The following is a 20,052-nucleotide window of genomic DNA, read 5'->3' as shown; positions in this document are numbered from 1 at the left end:
ATTGCACCTCGATTCCATAATCTTTGTCTATGATAATTATATCTCTCTTTTCCTTGTTTTCCTAACAGCTTTAACTGTAAGTTCTGCCACTCCATAACCCCTTGTTGTATATTGCAAACTCTTCTCATTTTTTCCTTTCTTTCTGCCATTTTGAAATTCCATAATTGCCTTACGCCCCATTGTTCTCAGTTTCGCCCAAACATACTTGTATTATTCTGCTTCCCTCTTGCCTTTTTAGCTTCACTTTAAAACTCCAGACTCTCTTATTCTCAGAAATCTCTCATGCATGCTTCTCAGTTTCCTATACTCCTTCCATCCCCGGACCTCCACTTCATAACACAAAACCACATATACCAAAGTGTCAAACAACCACACCTTCATCCTCCATTCGTCATTAAACCTTCTGTTTCCTATACCCCGTACTCGCACATTTTATTATTTTCGTCACCTGCAGCTCGTTTCCCCCTTCTGCCTCAAACCAAACACTTAGGTGACAGAACTCCTCCACAAGTTCAACTTTTTTCCCGATCATCTTCCGAACGTAATTTATTTTGCTCTTTCTATTTCTGAAGCACATCACCTTTGTCTTATCTACGTTCATCGTCAAATTTTTTGCTCCCACATACTCTTCAAACATTCTTATCATTAGGCTCAACCCCTTCTTATCATCTGCTAACAGAACTACATCGTCTGCGTATGTTAGAGAGTGTGCCAGCAGCATAATAAATAGTAACGGGCTTAAATGGCACCCTTGCATTAGATCTCTTGCTGTCCTGAGAACCTGCCCTTTTTTATTTCCTATCCTCACCCTAATCCTGGTTTCAGTAAGCATTTCTTTTATCCTTTGCACCAACTTTTCCTCTACAGTCCTCTCTTTCATTGCCTACCATATCACTTTTCTGTTCACAGAGTAAGCCGCTGCTTTGAAATCTACGAAAAATGCGACTAGTTTCCCTCTCTTTCTCCCTAAATTTTTGTTAACTACGTAGTTAAATACGTGGATGTTGTTTCTTAAGATTTCTGCATAAATTTTATAGCCGACTGGCATGCGAGTAATCCCTCTGTACTCCTCTACCTTCTTCCTCACCCCTTTCCTGACAAGAGGTACCACCAGTTCTGTCATCCACTCTTCCGGCCACCCTTCTCCTTTTCAGACCTTGTTGCAGATCTTCCGAATCCCATCCCTAACTCAGTCCCTTCTATACTTTATAGCTTTGTTCTCCATCCAATCTTCTCCAGTCACCTTGTTTTTTTAGCCTATTTATTGCCCCATACACTTCTTCTCTTGTTATTTCGATCCCTTACACCGTTTCTTCTTGGGCTACCCTTCTCTTTTCCCTTTTGATCTAATTTTACTTTCCTCCCAATGTCTGCTCTTTGTCTTTTTTTGCCCAAAATCTTCTCATGTTCTCTTTTTCTCCTGTTATACTCCTCCTTCTTCATTGCCCCTTTTCTTCAGTTTGATCCACATTTTTGTTATTTCTCTTTCCTCTCCCAGCATTCCTTGTCCCACCAGCCTTTCCCTCTACTCTTTCTTCTTTAGTACCTAGCTCATCCTTTACTTTCTCAATGGACCACTTCAACTTTCAATTACCGAGCCTACTCCCTCCTCTTTTTCATACATAACCTTTTCCTTTTCCGGGAAGTGCTCGGACCTTATCTCATTCCCCATCTTCATGCTCCCTATCATATGCCGCACTCTTCCTTCAGCGTAGTCTATCACTGATGCTCCCTTTCCTATGAATGTGATCTTCCCTTCCTCATCTCCTTTTATATTGCCATTACATATAAACCATTCTATATCTTCTATCACGTCTATTAACTTCCTCGCTCCCCTGTCCATCTCGCTTTGTTTGTAGTTCCTAATATATGCCTTCTTTTCTTCATCCAAAATCACTCCCCCTTGTTCCTATAAATAATGTTTACCCTCCATAATTTTCTTTTTCTCCTCCTCACTCCTTACTTGCACTAAAAACATTCCTTCTTTTATTTCCTTCGTCCCTTTTATGCGCTTAACTCCCTTTACCCTTACCTACACTCTAATGTCCCTCGACAGATTTTTTATTTCCACTTCGCCTGTTTCACTCTTCACTTTCAATCGCTTATTTACTTTCCCTTTTTCCGCTTTGCCCTTTCTTCTCATTCCAATCTTCTTTCTATGTCACTCAGTCTTTTCCTCCATTTTTTGTTTTCACTTTGCACGTTCTTTTCATTCCCTATAACTGTTTGTTCATTCTCTGTTTGTTTTACCGTATGCTCATTTCTATTTTCTAAATTGCTTACCCGTTGTTCCAATTGTTTTATCTCATTATTTCAAATCATCCAATCTCGTTCTTTTTCCTCTCTAAACTCTTTTATGAGAGCTTCCAATTTTCCAAACATCTCCCCAAACCCCATATCTTTCTGATGTTTTCCGTTTAATCCTAACTTTCTTGTTATTCTTGTCCCTTTCTAAATCATCGTTTAATGCCTGTATTTTTCTTTTAACCTTCCCTTCACTGCTAAAAAAATTCTATTCCCTATTTGCTATCGGCGTTAGGGGGATACCATTCCAGGCCCAGTAGCTCCATAGGCTGCTGCCTGCAAGCAGACGGCTACATTCGCATACCTACTACGAATGACCATTTCATTGTATTAGATTATAATAACTGAACTTGTAAACATATGGCTCATTTAAATTTTGATTAGCTGAAGGAATTTCATGATATAATTAAAAGAATGTAAGTTCTGAAAAATCAGTTTATATTTGTCCAAATAAACGAAACATTTATAAACCTCGTGAATATATAAATAAGACCTTTTACTGCAAAAAAACGCGATAACTCTCAAAGTTGTCATCCGCTTTTCTTCTATATTTTAAATTTGTTGTCATAATATAGAAAATATAACGCAACGTATTAGAGCTCACTTCAATAAAATTTTACTACATTTTTATTATTCTCAACCGGCTCTAATTACACAGGCCGACAAAATTTGAGAAAGGTCAAAAGCCAGAAAGCAGACCAAACATTTCCGAAGGATTTTGATGCGCTAAATCCGAATCCGAACTCAAAATTGCTCCTGTACGTCAGGTTTTCAAGATATCCTAACCTGAGAGTGCAAAAAACGCGTTTTTGGCTGTTTTTGAGTATGTAACTGTACAAGAAAAATGTTAACCAGAAAAGCTAATATAGAATTTGAAAGTACTAATCTTCTCCTTTCAAACCTACTTGGATTTATTAGGATATCTTCATTTTTCACAAAAATATTGTAATTTGAAATTTTTATTTTAGCGTTTTAACCCATTAACGCTGAGATGTTCAGATTTATGCAACGCATTCTCTATTGCTGAAGGTACGATATTTTTTTCAAAATATTGTCTTAGAGGTTTCCGAGGATTCCCTTTCTATTGCCGGTTTCCGTTTTTTGTTATAACCCCTAGAAGATCCAATATGGCGGCCGCAATTTAGGGCTTTAAAAAAGAACAAAGGATCCCGCACAAAATACCAACAAAAAAGCGTGTTCAGTCGTTTGGAACCATACTTCGCACATTGATAAAAAAAAAGAAGATGGACTGCGCGGACTGCTACTGCGCACTCTGTGTGCATTCTAATGTTCACATTCGCTGTATGTGCGCGCAGTTCTACGGCGCAAATAGTCTTCGATCTCTAGCTGGCTCACTGAGCTGGCGACGCTTTTATGACGTGTTATGCGTAGGTGATTTTATAAAAATGAATTAAGTAGTTCGTATACAAAAAAATAATTTAAACGCAACCGCCCGAAAATTGACCGTGTGAATAGTAAATTTCTAATTTTATTTTCGCTAGTGTAAGATTCAACTTATATCCTGGACGACAACTGACAAAGTAAACCTGAAAGATTCGTCTGTCAGTTCGTTCCGCAGTTTGAGTATGGTTTAATTTTTCTCAAGTGCGGGTGACCGTTAAAACATGAAAATTCTCCATTTTGATTTGAAAACCCAATTTCTTAATAATCCCGGTAGGCATTATATTTCGTAAAATAAATGGAGGAGAAGAGAATCCGAAGGAGCAACATATTATTATGCTTTTATTCCATTTATGAATTATAAATTCGTTATCAGGACACAAGAAGGTATTTTTGATAAAATCATAGATGACAATTAGAATCTACGCAAAAAAGTCCGATACCCCTCCCCAACAACAAATGACTTTTATTTTATTATTGATGTAGGTTTTTTGACCAGGGAAATTAATTAATTGCTTAAGATGTTAATTTTGTTTGTCTTCTTGGACATAATCAATCTTATTAAAATATTGATTCATTTTTAAGATTGGGAAAAAAAACTCTTTCTAGCTCCGCTTGGATATGAGCCCAGGTCCTTGAGATCGCCGGTCTGATGCTCTACCAACTGAGCTACGGAGAGACGAGAACACTTTCCTCACAGTCTCCTTACAAGCAGAATGTCAACGTCATTCTTTATACTTGTAAGATTTTTCTTCTAAACATGAAATTCATATTTTATTACTGATGTAGGTTTTTTGACCAGGGAAATTAATTAATTGTTTAAGATATTAATTTTGTTTGTCTACTTGGTCATAATCAATATTAATAAAATATTAAATTAAAATTATTAATAATTATTAATATTAAAGTTAATCAATATTTTAATAATATTGATTATGATCAAGTGAACAAACAAAATTAATATCTTAAAAAATTAATTAATTTCCCTGGTCAAAAAACCTACATCAATAATAAAATATGAATTTCATGTTTAGAAAGAAAAATCTTACAAGTATAAGGAACCACGTTGACATTCTGCTTGTAAGGAGATTGTGAGGAAAGTGTTCTCGTCTCTCCGTAGCTTAGTTGGTAGAGCATCAGACCGGCAATCTGAAGGACCTATGCTCATATTCCAGCAGAGCTAGAGAGCGTTTTTTTCATAATTTTAAAAATTAATCAAAGTTTTAATAATATTGATCATGACGAAGTAGGGAAACAAAATTAACATCTTAAAAAAATGACTTTTATATCTAAAATTCATTTTGTACACAATATTATTGTTATTTTTTTCATTTTTCCTTAAATTTAATAGTAATTAAAATAAAGTAATTATCTCTAAAAGAGCTGTCCTAATTATTCAAATTTGCTTAATTATGGCCGTTAAGTCCAAAGTTTTTCTCAATGCATAAGTGGCTAGTTTAGTTTTAAGCACAATTCTTTTTTTCATGAAAATGAATGAGGTGGTTCGTATAGGGAAAATAATTTAAGAGCAATCGTACAAAAATTCACCGAGTGATTGGAAAATTTTTAATTATCATTTTTCGTCAATGAAAGATTAAACTTATTTCCTGGGCGGCGTCTGACAAACTGAATCTGAGAATATGGATCATTAAAACATATATGTCATGTATAGTATTTATCAGCACTTCATGAATCCATAGAGTATAATTAAAAGTAACACAAGAAAGGTACGACCCTTCCGCTAACAAACAAAGCAGTCAAGTTTTCAATAAAACCATTAAAACTTCAACTGTTGAACTTTGAAAACTAAAATTCGTTTTTTTTTTTAATATTAGAATATATTTTTTCAATCACGAAAACATTTTTTATTGCTTTCGGCTACTTTTCCCTGAAAGCTTATGTCATTTGTGCATTCGTGCCTGCCCGCACATTACGATAAAAATATTATTTCAATATATAAGACCGATTTCGGCCTTGTCTTGTCTTGGCTTTGATCCTTAATCGTGGGAAATCAAACGTAAACAAACAAATCTTCATGAACCACTGCTTTTCGATGTTGACGTATAATGCTACCTGATGCAATCAACGCGCTGAGAGTATGACATTTAAGCTTTTTGTTAAGTTTCACTGAACACAGCCTCTTTCTCGACAATGCGACACCTCTCACCACAAAACTGTTTCGGCAGAGAATTCTAGAAATATCGGCAACCGGGGGGGCCTTATATCGGGATTTGTGTGTACTTAATACGTCCAATTAAATTTTTTTTCTTCGAAAAACGTTTTTAATGCAACAAAAATTATTTTTTCATGTGCAAAACATAATTATTGAAATTAGGAAAATTATTTTCCAGCAAACAAAATTATTCGTATGACGTTGACACTAACAGCGATAAATAACGAATTATTTACCTTTAGACCTCCTGTCTATTTTAGAAGTAATAAGATGAATAAAAAATCACTAAATGTGTATTAAATGGTCGCAAATTCTCGCTAATTATGATTTTCCTAATGAAAGTGAAAATCCAAATCGTATATGTACAATCTACTAACTGCTGTTGGATCCGAACTCTAACTTCCAAATTGAATCAACTTGTTTCTCCAAAGAAATAATGGAATAAAATATTTTTAAAATACTAAGCTGTACTTCCTCTTCGAAAAAAGCGTGAATGGAGATGGAAAAATCGTTTATTATTACCATTTATACGTTAAATAAAATTTTCGAAAGGTAAAATCAAGTAATCTAAACATTTGAGAATTTAATATAAGGCAACAGTTATTTAAGCGAAATATTTTAGCTTCTTAAATACACTTTCTGTAAAAAGACTACCACTTGGTATTCAGAAAATACTTGTTGCTAATATTTAGGGACTGAAATGAGGAAATTGAATTTCAAGTTTCGGCTTCCTACCAAATAGTCATAGAAAAGGACCAGCTGTGCATAAGTCACTAAAACAGACTTTTTGACGATTTCTGTGTGTATCATAGCTAGGCCCAGTGCTTGCCGCTCAGCATACACAATAGGCAGAGTCCATACACTTTGTTGCCAGTTTCAGGCGCAAAAACTTAGATTGCTGTTGTTTTTAATATAGTTGGGGGCCGGGAGCACCCTCCCCTGGAGAATCCGGCATTTCGTTGCTTCAAAAATTTGAAAATATACCTGTCAAGTGCCAGGCGCACTACATCGCGCAGTAAATGACGTCCTTCTTTGTACGGCAAAGTGATCAGAACCTACTTGGCCATCCGGCAGCCTCCCTAGAAGGCCTTAGAGAGAACACAGTCAGGCTAGGGTGAACGTACCGATCACTCTGAGGTCAGAAACTACTGAATACAAGGTTAGGCTCGACACAGCTCTAAGCGGAGCTCTTTTAATCCGCGAGAGGTAACCATCCTCTTCTGAAAGGACCTACAGTTTAAGGTGGGTTACAAACTACTAATTCACTAATAAAAATACACAGAAAAATTTATATTTCACTGATACGTCTTAATATTTAATTGGGGAAGTAAAGAAAATGGAAGGCTTACCTTTCGATGCCATCTATTCATAGTCTTTTTATATCAATTGGTAAGTGATGCTCAGGGAAGAGTTATTTCTGGGGAAGGTTTGCCCTACAATGCCACAGTGCTCAGTGCTGTGGTGTTAATATTTCTATAGGAAAGGTATGATCGGCGAAGTCTTGCCAATCTAAGTCACATTGCGAAGGTCTTCATATTTTACGGGGGTAGTGATGCCTGAGGAAAGCTCATACAGGTTGGACTTTCATGTCGACAACCTGTGTTGACAGTGATGCGTGAAAGAAATGTCATGATTAGCCTTGCAGTGGTGAGAAGCGAAGTGCGTCGTGAAAGCAACTATCTTAGTATATAAGTGATGCCCGTGGAAGACCTTATAATCTAAAGAATGACCGCGTAAGGCCTGCGCTCTGTCGAAATATTTTGATGAAAATGTTCTTTAAAATATTCGGAAACTAGCTTTTAAAATGTTAATAAGCTCCATCAGGTTTGAATAATTTCAACTGTTGAAAATTGATTAAATAGGGATGAAGAAGCACCCTGGTATAAACCCTTAGGTACTGATATAAATGTGCACATTAGTGCAAGGGGAATTCGTGAACCTGTCCAGTTGGGCAAGTGACGTTTGTGCACATGCATAGATGAAACTTCCACAACTAAGCAAGCCTAAATTTTGACAACTAAGCGAACCTAAATTTGGGTAAGTTACTTTACGACCCTTTACATACAAAAAACACTTACTTACCCAGTTCGTACGAAATTGGTGAAATACAAAATAACGCTTTCAGATAGGGCAGCTTCAGCTCTGGTGTAATTTCTTGGCCAATGGGCCAGTCCTCCGATTAACGGTGCTCCAAAAAAGTATGGTAACTCTTCACCGTGAATGCAACCTTGCCTCTACAATTAATCAAATTAAAAAAATTACATAATTGGTTGTGTTTTTGGTTGACTAAAAATCTAGATTTTTAATTGCTAAAATAAATTTTTTTACACAATACTCATGTACACTTATATAATTCAATTAATATACGTGTATGAGATTTATTACGAATGAAATTCGCTCTCTAGGACAGAAAGATCTCTAGGACAACGAAATAAAAGAATGAAAGTACATAAAACGGGCTGTTTGTAACGTAACATTCCTGTTACCGACTTTTTACACGCATGGTTCTATTCCACTATTAATCATGACACAATATCCGTTTTTGTACTTCCGAGCATGTGATAATTGCAGTACAATCTTGTCTTTTAAATTTGAAAAACATTCCTTTAAGTAGTAATTATTAACGTTATAAACATTAAACAATACATTTGTTAATAAAATTAATGAATTTTGGTAAACATCAAAATAAAACCACTGAAAATTTATTAATAAACAATTTAATGTATCAAAGTAAATATCTCAAACGACTGATGTATAGTGAAGGACCATTTGAAAGTAATGAAATCGTAGCCTGTCCGGCTTCAGGCATACGTTTATTTTCGTTCAATATGATAAATGTCACGTCAGCTTCTTGCTGGCAAACATAAAAGGAGAACTGCTAAAGAAATTTGTTATAAACACCAAAGGGAGGATTCCCTAAGATATGAGTGACTTAATTCGGCGACAGACTATCTATCGTGAACGCTAGGTAGTAAGCTCAGCAATTATAAACCACGAACAGTCAGACTGACTTTATTTTCCATAGTATACTACACTATACTCTGATCCTTAACGCCCCCGGTGAAGTTGATATAACGTTTGAGCTGTACCCACGTCCCAAGACATGGAGCGATGCTTCTGAGGCTGTTAATAAGTTGAATCTTGGCACCTACAAGAGCACCCATGATCAGAACGACTAGGTTAACCGAATATTCCGGTTATAATTGTAGCAACTCCCTTATAAGCCTTTGAAACTCTCTTTCTTATCATTCTTCTTAGCCGTGATGTTATTGTCAGCTGATGCCGAAAATTCTATAACGAACACAACTCATTTCTCGAAGTATTAGCGCTAATAATGTAAGAATGATAGAGATAGTTATAAAACACTCTCAGTCCTGCATAGTGCCTTCGGATATACGTCGTTTCTGCACGAGAGATAGTAAATAATGACATAGCCCAAAGGTTACAGTTTAGAGTTTGAATCGCTTTAATATCTTCAATAGAACGGAAGATAGTACCCGTATAGATGCGGTTGCAAGAAGGCAACCGCATCTTGAATTACTTATGCTATTACATAACCATTAATTAGAATTATTTGAGCTACTATTCTAAGCGAGTCCTGTTTTCGCTTCCTTTTTCTGTCACTTCTCTTGTATCTCCATTTTTACAGTTTTTTCACGTGCATTTTTTCATTATCTCTCATTCGTTCCTCTAGAAACCTCCAAATTCCTCATCCACACTCCCCCCAATCCAACCTTTTCTAGCATTTTAACCACATTCTCTGGCCAGCTTCCTTTATCTTCCGTTTCTCTTCTACATCCTTTCCAATATCACGGGGTTAAATCTCGGCGAAAAGATTGAACCCTGAATTAATTTATTATTTAATGCGTTTCTGAACTAAGCTTTCCGTAAATACGTATTAGCTAAATTTTTCTATCTTTCCACATTGGGTCTAATCACTTCTAAATATAAATTCCTTAATCCGAATGAAAAGGGGTTGGGAACATAAAAGTCAATCTAACTCCATACAGAGTACTAATGGTTATCTACTTTTACACATCAATAAGGAACAAAAGTCGAAAACTAAAGTTGAACTTTGTCCTAATCATCGCGAATACGGCTCAAGCACGCAAGAAAAACTTCGTACGACCATGGAGCTTACCCGGAACCAAAATCTATACCTGTGATTCCAAGTTTGTTCCGTGACCTTCAGATATAAAATTAAGAAAAATAAATAAATATTAAATAACATTAATATTAAATGAATAATATTAAATAAATATATATAAAATTAAAAAATTCTTATCACATCTCAATAAAAAAATACAATCTTGTCTGCGTCGAATAAGGAATAGACGCAAGTAAGTGGTCCGCCTATTGATAGTCGGCATGCGTAGTCGAGCTTCACCGAATAATCGCAAGCGGAGCTGTCTGTCTGATGAGCGTTTCTCCTGCGCTGATCATAGGCCTCTATATCATGAGCTTTGAATAAGTCATCCTCCAGAATCAGTCGTTGACTGGAGGCCGACAATGTCCGGGTCTGGGCATTGTCTTCAAAGGTGCCCCCTCCGCTGGCACATCGAACATACTTTTCTGCCGATGCACTTTTAGTCAGCGGTGTAGAATCCGGTGTAGGGATGTGACGAGGGTCATCTGCTTTAGTACCTAAAGCTGTTAGGTGAAAAATGAATACCATGTATAACTTGGTCATTGGTCCTTCGCATGGGGTAATTGGGTATACCGGCCATCAGCTATTATTTCATGTGTTACTTTCCACCAAATTATTTCGAATTATTTCAAATTATTTCGCAACCTTTGGTATGGCAACGGATTTCTTCAGAAATTGAGAAATGCCGGTGACCCATTTAAAAATCTATGAAATACTGTGTTAAAAGCGAAACGAAGCTCATGTGAATGTGGGTTCCATTCCTTGCCTGAGCATGACATACTGGGTTCGTAGAGCGTACGATTCCTATACTTTTGCATATTTGCTCCAGTAGTTTATTTGAGAACTCAGTGCCGTTATCATATAACATGTAGGGCGCAACAGCGTGACACTATCAAGTCGGTGAAATCTTTGCGGATTATGGACCCATTTGCCGCACTGATTGGAGACATTGTAGCCATTTCGTGAAGAGGTCCTAAAACACTACAATGTATTTATAGCCTGATTTGCTGATCGAGAATGGGCTCATGATGCCTCACGCGACCACTGTCCAAGGGTGTTCGACCACGCGGTGACTCATTCAGCCGTCTGGTCGAGCCTGTTCGACTTTACACCTTTGAAAAGGGTCTCAGGGCCTCAGGGACTACGAGCTTCCGCGAGTCTATGTCAAGAACCAAGGAATCTGTTAGGGGGTCGGGGCGATGCCTATACAGTCTACCGCCATCAACCTTCCAATCCTCGAAGACTCTCGGCCTTTCCTGAACGGCTTCTACTCGCCTTTACTCACTTGATTCCGCAGGTTGTTCAACCAGTTGAGACTGCCATGGTCGGTTATGCCCTTGCAATGAAATCCTTTGAGATATTCTCTAAATTTTAGAATTCCGTTCTTCGTCTCTCTGTCTCTAGGTCAACACCAAAACAGGCCCGAAAGCGCTTGCGTCAGTCTGCAAGTTAAATGGATTTTCTACCACGTCTTGGAACTTCGGGTAGGCCTGTATTGGAACCTTGATTAGGGCACGTTTCTAAATTTCAAACGCTTCCTTCTGCTCGTAGGCACATTGCCACTTTAAATTTGTTCCGAATAATCGTGTTAAAGGTTTAACTAACGTCGCAAAATTCGGTATGAACCGTCGGTACCAGGAATCCATCCCTAGAATCCTTCGTAATTGTTTTACCGATTGGGGCCAGGTAGAAAACTATTGGGTCCACTTTGTCGGGATATACTTCAAGGCCGTCTCTATGGATAACGAATCCGAGATATTTGATTTCTGAGCAGCAAAATTCGCTCTTATCCGCATTTATGGTCAACCCAGCTTCAACTTCCCGGTCAAGAACTTTTTTGTATTAATTTAAGTGTTCATCGAAAGTCTCTGTTACCACTATAATGTCGTCTAAGTAATTAAAGACCTTAGGCCTCATTTCTAGGTCTATGACCTATATATTAGTCGCTGAAAAGCTTTAGGTGTCCTGGTATGTCCGAATGGCATTCTTTTATATTCGAATACTCCCCTACCCGGAACGGTGAAGGCGGTGTACCTTGCGGCTTTCCCTTCCTAAAGGGATTCGATTGAGATCCAGTGTAGATATATACCTAGCTGCCTTTAATTGTCGCAGTATATCTGTCATGTAAGGCAAACTGTAAGCTTCTTTTTTGAGATCGCGTTTAACTCTCGGAAATCCAGGCAATATCAATATTGGCCGCCAGGTTTGAGAGCCATCACTATATGTGCCGAGCACTTGCTGTTTGATTTCGTAATAAATCCTGCAGCGATCAACCTCTCTACCTTTTCATACATACTCTCCTGGACTTTTGGGGACATTATCTGATATTCATCCTTAATAGGCTACGTGACCCTGGACGTCTATCGAGTGGGCAATTAGGTTAGTTGCAACCAGAGGGGTTTGTGACTTTTAGGGCAACTTTATTTTCAAGAGTTCATTTAAAGTTTTCTCCTTCCCCTCTAGTAGGGCAGTAACCCCACTACAACCTTCTTCTTCAACGTACCACTGTTTTAAGGAATAGTGTTTCCCGTCGATATACACGTCGGCCGAACCGTTAGCAATGATTATTTGAGTCTGCCTATTGAAATTTAACTGCCTTTCAAAAGCTTTCGATAACTTGCCCCAAGCTGATTTTCGTAATACTACGCGAGAGGATCCGTCATCAATCAGCGCAACTAGTAGTACTTTGTCTATTGTAACCTGTATATAAATTCTATTGGCCACTTCGGACGTGTCCACTATACCACGGATGAAGTCTGCCCCCGATATACCTTCCTTGATAGTCCTGCTTTTCTATAAGTCATCGGCTAAGGGGTATAATGATTTCTGTCTCCACCCTACAACAAGGACGGGGATTTCTAATTCGGCATTCATATGGACCTGAGCTTCTACTACTGTTTTCTTTGCTCCTGGGTTCAAGGAGCTCTCTTGAGCCTCACCTACGTCTTTCGAATGAATATCTTGGCATTTGAAATGTTTGACATTACACGTTCCGGCGGCATTCCCACCCACTATAGCTCTCCGTATCTATTGTCCCCCGTATCGTGTTCGCATTTCTATTTACCGAACACCTAGTGCAGTCTTTAAATGCGTAGATCTTCGTTTTGCATTCGTAGCAAATCCATTTCCACGGAGTGCCGCGACCATTATGGAAATTACCCTTTTTAATCAAGTGTTGGCAAATTATTTAATCGGGTCCGAAGTAGGGTTGGTAGGACTCATGTTCTCAACAGGAGTGTTATCACTCAGTTGACCCACGGCTTTTTATTGTTGGGTCGATTAGGCTCGGTGGTGCTTAGGTCCGCTATCCCTTCCTCAGCTTCTATTGCGGCGGCTGTGTGGTTCTTTTTGGGTGATTTATCGTCTGATTTTGGTCATTAAACAAATTTTCGTAGTAATGAGCTTTCGGGATGAGGTGGAGGTGTGTATTATTTCATGTAAACGTTTCCTTTTTTCCCAACTTCTCCCTAATTGCGAGAATTCTCGGAAAGAACGGACTGGAACTTTAATTTCCAAAGGCATAAACACGTTAAATCTAAAGGTCAAGGAGGCCCAGAGGCAGACCGTGGAAAGCAGGCTTAGAATGTGTAAATAAGATCCTTGTTAGAAGAGACATAAAAAGCCACAGAAACACGAGAGCCTGCATAAAAAAATGCATTAATTTAAAAGAAGCCAGAGAAGTACGCCAGGACAGATGAGTATGGCGGCAAATAATTGATAAAAAGAGTGTCAGTAGAGTCAATGACGCCTGAAATAAAAGACCTTGGCTACTAATGGACCCAAGTGGGAAACCTCACAAGACGACTTTTTGAGGATCTGAAAAGGAAATGGCTTAATGGTGTAATAATCACGAAAGTACGACCGACGGATAAACCTATGGTATTCTGGTCGCAATCCTCTGTTAACCCAGTCGTGTTGGTCGACTATTGGGATTTCATTGTCGAGTTTTGCGACCAGACTTTGTATATTCGTTAGGTATTCGTGTGTCGCTTCCTACTTGGCTTGAGTCCTCGTTTGAATTTGCTCTTTGACGCGTTTTTCTAAATTGCCATCACCAAAGTGGGAACGGAATGCTTTTTTTGAATTTACGCCAATTGTAAAAATCTTGTTTTTTTTTTGCTAGACCACTTTTGTACTATCCTGTCCAACAATACAGTCATTGCTGTAAGAAGTTCGTCGACCGTAACTTGGGCCAACTTCCTACGATCTTCTATTTTGATAAGGAAGCTATCGGAACTAAGTTTGCTGTCACCATCGGACACTATTTTCCAACTAAAATTTATTTTACCTAGGTCTCCATTGCTTTGTTTACGTCTTCTTGACGACGTTGTGCTATGGGTTCTTTCCTTTTCAGAAGAGCTTCCCCGTTCTGAATTTTTAAAAACCCTACACGGTTTACCCTATCGAACTTCGCCTTGGACCCAGAATTATGACTCAATCTTTGCTTATAAATTGGTTTCTTTGCGGTTGCGCCTTAGAAAACCTTTTGTCGGGTATGTTCGTCGAAATCGCGGATTGTTGGAAGGGGGTTAGAAACTTCGCTAATTGACGGCAATTCTAATGCGATTCGTGGTCTCTGTTCGATATTGGTCAAGTCTTTAATTGGTAGATCCGTGAATTTATATTCTAAATTTGCTTTTTGGGATTGAGATGGTAGGTTCGGTCTATGAGGAATTGTGAATGGAGTCGGCATTCCAAAGAAATTTGCGTATTTGGAAGATTGGTTAGGAGCTTCGAGTCTTTGCGAGAATGAGAAGGGTCTGATTCTCAGGGTTGAGATTGCTCTGGCCGAAGTCGTTGCGGATGTTGTTATTAGTATGGTTTGCTCTGTTCGGTTGGTGAAGGTTTTCACATTAGGGTTTGTCAAAATTGTTCCTACTGCCGCACAGTGAGAAAAAAGCACCTTTTTTGGAGAAAAATCGACCGACAGTGCAATTCTTAACGAATTTTGATGTTTTTTTTAGAAATTACCATAAGGCTTCCAGTTATAACAAGTAACTGCGGATATTTTAATTCGACTTAACGTAAATTTTTTATTAAACAACAAAGTTACAACTTTTTGTTGTTAAGCTTTTCCGTGATACCATTTTTTCTAAGACTTTCAAATTCACTAAAAAAGGTCATAAATCAATTAAATAAGTAACTCAAAATAATTTCCAGTGGCTTAGCGTAAATACAAAAATAATTTTAACCAATAGCTTTTATATAAAGTATCACAGATAATGATGTGCGCTCACAATAAGTTAGGAATAGATAATAATTGCCAATTATTTAAACAATTTTTATAGACCAATGCACATTTTGACCATTTTTTCATAAATAGCTCTGATTTTTTTTGCGGAATCAATGAAAAATGTCTTGCAAAAGACTCTTTGCTCACATATTTTTAATCGTGACAGAAACTGGTAATTATTTTTTTTAAATTATGAACAAATGCACATTTTTACCATTTTTTTTAATAAGCTAGATTTTTTTGCAGACTGAACTGAAAATGTCTTGGCAAAGACTGCTTGCAAATAAATCTTTCTTGAAATAAAATAAAACAAATGAAGCAAACAAAATCAGGAACGACTTGAAGTTGCTGCAGCTACAAATAAATTGTTTTTTGTATCAATTATACCTAAAAACAGTTAAATGTAGCAGGAGCAACTTCAAGTCGTTGTTGATTTGTTTTTCTGCATTTGTTGTATTTTGCTTCATGGAAGACGTTCACAAATAGACTACGTGTTTTTACGGAGATATTGAGGGAATCCTTTGAAGTATTTTTTCACATGGAATACAGAAGAAAAAATCAGCACTTATGTGACATCATTTGGAATAGCGATTCACAATCAAAATGTAACAAAGCAGATTTGATTTTGGATAATATTAATGCTACGTCTTCTCTTGATGAAAGTAAGTTAATGGTTATAAGAAAAAAATTGGTTGACTCTTTTATGCCTTTGTATAATAGAAAATGGAAAAGTGTCTAAGAAAAATGCATTGTTTGTTTAAAATCATGCTGCATTCTCAGAAGCAGAGTTCAAAGTACCTTTTCCTTGCCCACCTATCCAAACAAAAGGTTTAACTAATGTTCTAAAGAGAAGAAGACTACGATTATCATTTGAAGATGGATCCGAAAAGACGAACAAAAGGCGCGTCCAAGAACTTGCTTCAAATTATAGTAAAGAAGAATTATCCAAAGCACTTTCATTGATCAAAAATGAGTCTGATAGCGAATCTGGGACGCAGTTTCGTAAGGAAGATGATGACGAGAATAAATTGCAAAGAATCTTAGCGGTGTACGTGGATTTCGGTCTGTCGAAGAGGAAACACGAAAAGCTAGCAAAGTACAATGAAGAAATAACTGGCAATGATTCATATCCGCCGTATTTAAAGATCTCTGAAGCGAAAAAAGCTTGTTATCCAGGAAACGGTAAGCACATAGAGACATCTAATTTAGGAGTAAGTGTCCATTTCATAGGTTTACTGGGTCATGCAGTTAAGCGAATCTTGTTGCAAATGGAAAAAAGATGATTTCGCTAATCTGTTTGGTAAAAAACTAGTGCTCTTTGGAAAGTGGGGTATGGACGGTGCTTCTGCGCATCAGATGACACGGCAAAAGTGGTCAAAGAAAAATGATCATGTGGATGCAAACGATGAATCTTAAAACAGTGATTCTGAGAGTGAAGAAAACATCAGCTATCGCAAGAGCCTTTTCAAGGATAAATTTTCTTTTTTGATTTTCTTCGTCCCTCTACAATTAAAAGCAGATGATGATATTATTTGGACGAATAAAACACCTTGATCTGTCAATTTCTGTAGAACAATGAAATTTAATTCCCTTAAAGAAACTGATTCTCTTATAAAGAAAGAGTAAAACTATCACATATATCTGCTGGAAAAAGTTCGCACCTAGTACATTGGTGTCAGTGGAATCAGTTTTGATATCAGCTTTGACTTGAAGTGTTTGATGATTGATGGAAAGGTATGTGATATTTTAACTGGACAGAAAGCATCTTATCGCTGAAATATTTGTGAAGTTGGATCAAAACATGTTATCAACTAACCAAATGTAGCTAAAATTCCATGCAATGAGGCACATTATAAATTTTGTCTCTTGACGTTGCATGCCTGGAGTCATGTTCTGGAATATTTGTTACATGTTTCCTACAATATAATTTTTAAAAAGTTTTCCGCAAGAAAAAAGGAAGAAAAGGAAATGAAAAAATCAAGAAAGGAACGTATTCAGATATAATTAAGATTTAAACTGGATTTAATAGTTGATGTGGTGAAGCAGGGTTATGGAACAACAAATACCGGAAATGTTGCCCGTTCCTTTTTGGGAAAAGCTAAATCGGTTGCTAAAATAACCGATTTGGATCAAGATCTGATCACCAGATTCTACGATATATTACAAGTTATAACGTGCGGAAGAATAGTTAATTGTACTAAATTGAAGACTTACTGTTTGGAAACCGCTGATCTTTGCATAAATCTTTATCCTTGGTATAAAATGCCATCATCAGTACATGAGCTGCTTATTCACGGAAGTAATATAATTCAATCTTTTGAGCTACCAATTCGTTGGTATTCAGAAGAGTCGCAAGAGGGAAAAAATAAGATCTTTAGAAAGGTTAGAACTAATAACAGCAGAATGTCTGACAGAAAAATGACGAACCTAGATGTTCTTCATCATCTTCTGCTCCATTCGAACCCTTTGATAAGCAGTTATAGAAAAGTAGAATCCAGGAAGATGAAACCTCTGTCAGAAATGGCTGAAAGCATGACAATCTCCAAGGAGTGAGCTCGATTCTTACTTACTGAAGCATGAATGCCTATCTAAAAACGGCCCTTTTCAGGGCCACATGAGTCAAAAATGGCTGAAAGTATCACAATCTTCAATGAGTGCGCTCGATTCTTACTTACTAAAGCACGAATGCCTGCCTGAAAACGGCCCTTTTCAGATCCACATAAGTCAAAAATGGCTGAGAGTATCACAATCTCCAATACGTGAGCTCGATTTTCACTCACTGAAGCACGATTGGCTATAAACAATATGACAGCAAGGATTCTTTTGCAAGACATTTCAAATTGATTCCGAAAAAAAATCAAGCCTATACATGTAAAAATGTTCAAAATATGCAATTGTTCATAAACATTGTTTAAATAATCAACACTTTTCGATGACTATGAAAAATATTACATCAAGGTGTCTTTGGTAAGACGTTTTAAGTTGATTCCAAAAAAATCAGTCATATTCATGAAAAAATCGTTCAAATGTGCATTTGTTTATAAAAATTGTTTACATAATTGGCAATTATTATCCATTCTAAACTTATTGTGAGCGCACATCATTATCTGTGATACTTTATATAAAATCTATGGGTTAAAATTAGCTAATCATTACGAATCATGAAAAAATGACTTTTGTGACTTTAACCCACTGGAAATTATTTTTAGTTACTTATTAAATTGATTTATGACCTTTTTTAATGAATTTGAAAGTCTTAGAAAAAATGGTATCACGGAAAAGTTTAGCAACAAAAAGTTCTTCCCACTGTGTGCCGGTGTGACCGGGTCCAGAATGTCAAAGTCCCAGGTGTCTATTTTTCTTCTTTTTCTTCTTATTTACCAATGAGGCGTACTTCTTGCCATTCCGCGACAAGGTAATTATTCCGAACCGAAAATTTTAAGGAAATTTACAAGGTCCACAGTTTGACAAAAGAAGACATGTAAATGCTAAATTGCTGGTGTAGTTTAATTATTCCGAAGCTTGTGGAGAGACGGGAAACACACAGCTGTTTTATTTAAACTTCACCTTATTCTTGAATAATTAATTTTTAAATTAATTTTCTTTGTTTTAACTTCATAAAAAAAGGAAACTCGAAATTTTATATCTTAAAATTTAAAAAAGCTCTCATCGAGTTTGAATGATCATAAACAAAGAATTTCAATTGCTTTGTTTCAACATTTACAAAAGATTTTGAACTTATATTCTTCTTTTTAATTTCATTGGAAAAGTTGAATTTATTTTGAATATTGACAACATTGTTTTCTGTCAATTTCATCTTTTTCTTAAATAATTAATTTTTAAATTAATTTTCTTTGTTTTAGTTTCTTAAAAAAAGGAAACTCGAAATTTGGTATCGTAAAATAAAAACAAACTATCATCGAGTTTAAATTATCATAAACGAAGACGTTTAATTACGTTGTTTTAACATTTACAAAAAACTTCGAATTTATATTCTTTTTTTTCAATTTCCTTACAAAAGTTTCATTTATTTTGAATATTAACACCCTGTGTATCCAGGTCTCCCTTAGCTCTTTACCTTTTTACCTTGCTTCGGAATATTGCTATATATATATTGCATATATATGCATACTGGAACTAAAAAAATGTCTCTTTAAAAGGTTGATTGTTTTTGAAATTCTGTTTAAAATAAGCCCAGGGTGAAGGCAATTTGTCTAGTTTTTAAGTAGATATTGCAAAAATAGTGTAAATTTCAATGTTTTCTTAAATTTTCAGTAATATCCGAAATAGTCAACGTTTATTATCAATGTTCTTGCTCTCATTTTGAAGCTTTTTTTACCGTATCACAACAGCTTACGAGTATGAATCGCAAAAAATTTCTTTTGGAATTGCAAGAACTTGATGTTGTAATAAAAAAGTTGGATAAATTTGAAAACATCTTTTCTGTAGGCAAATCACAATGAAAGTTAAGTAAATATATATTTTGGGATAATTCATGATCATATGTTTCATATGTTTTACAAAAAAAGCTTCAAAATGCGTCCAGAAACATTGAAAAACGTTTACTATTTCGGAAGTTATTGAAAATTTAAGAAAACATTGAAATTTACACTATTTTTTCAATATCTACTCAAAAACTAGACAAATTGGCTTCACCCTGGGCTTATTTTAAACAGAATTTCGAAAACAATCAACCTTTTAAAGAGACATTTTTTTAGCTACGGTATAATTAGAGCGATAAATACAACAAAAAAAAAACGATTTTTCTAGGTGAGTCCAAACTTTTGCAGGGCA

The 20,052-nt window shown here is 36.4% G+C and overlaps 1 protein-coding gene across 1 annotated transcript in view; it reads right to left on the bottom strand.

Annotated features, from left to right (window-relative positions):
• LOC117175630 (neuroligin-4, Y-linked) overlaps positions 1-20,052 on the bottom strand; it is a 422,620-nt gene that overhangs the window by 24,862 nt on the left and 377,706 nt on the right. The window contains exon 8 of the mRNA XM_033365339.1: positions 7,961-8,112. Coding sequence (XP_033221230.1) covers positions 7,961-8,112 — 152 coding nt within the window. The remainder of the gene's footprint in view (positions 1-7,960; positions 8,113-20,052) is intronic.

Source organism: Belonocnema kinseyi, chromosome 6 (assembly GCF_010883055.1).
Source record: "Belonocnema kinseyi isolate 2016_QV_RU_SX_M_011 chromosome 6, B_treatae_v1, whole genome shotgun sequence".
In the NCBI taxonomy this organism is placed as follows: domain Eukaryota; kingdom Metazoa; phylum Arthropoda; class Insecta; order Hymenoptera; family Cynipidae; genus Belonocnema; species Belonocnema kinseyi.
The sequence above is the reverse complement of the archived record's forward strand: the minus strand, read 5'-3'. Positions and strand labels throughout refer to the sequence as shown.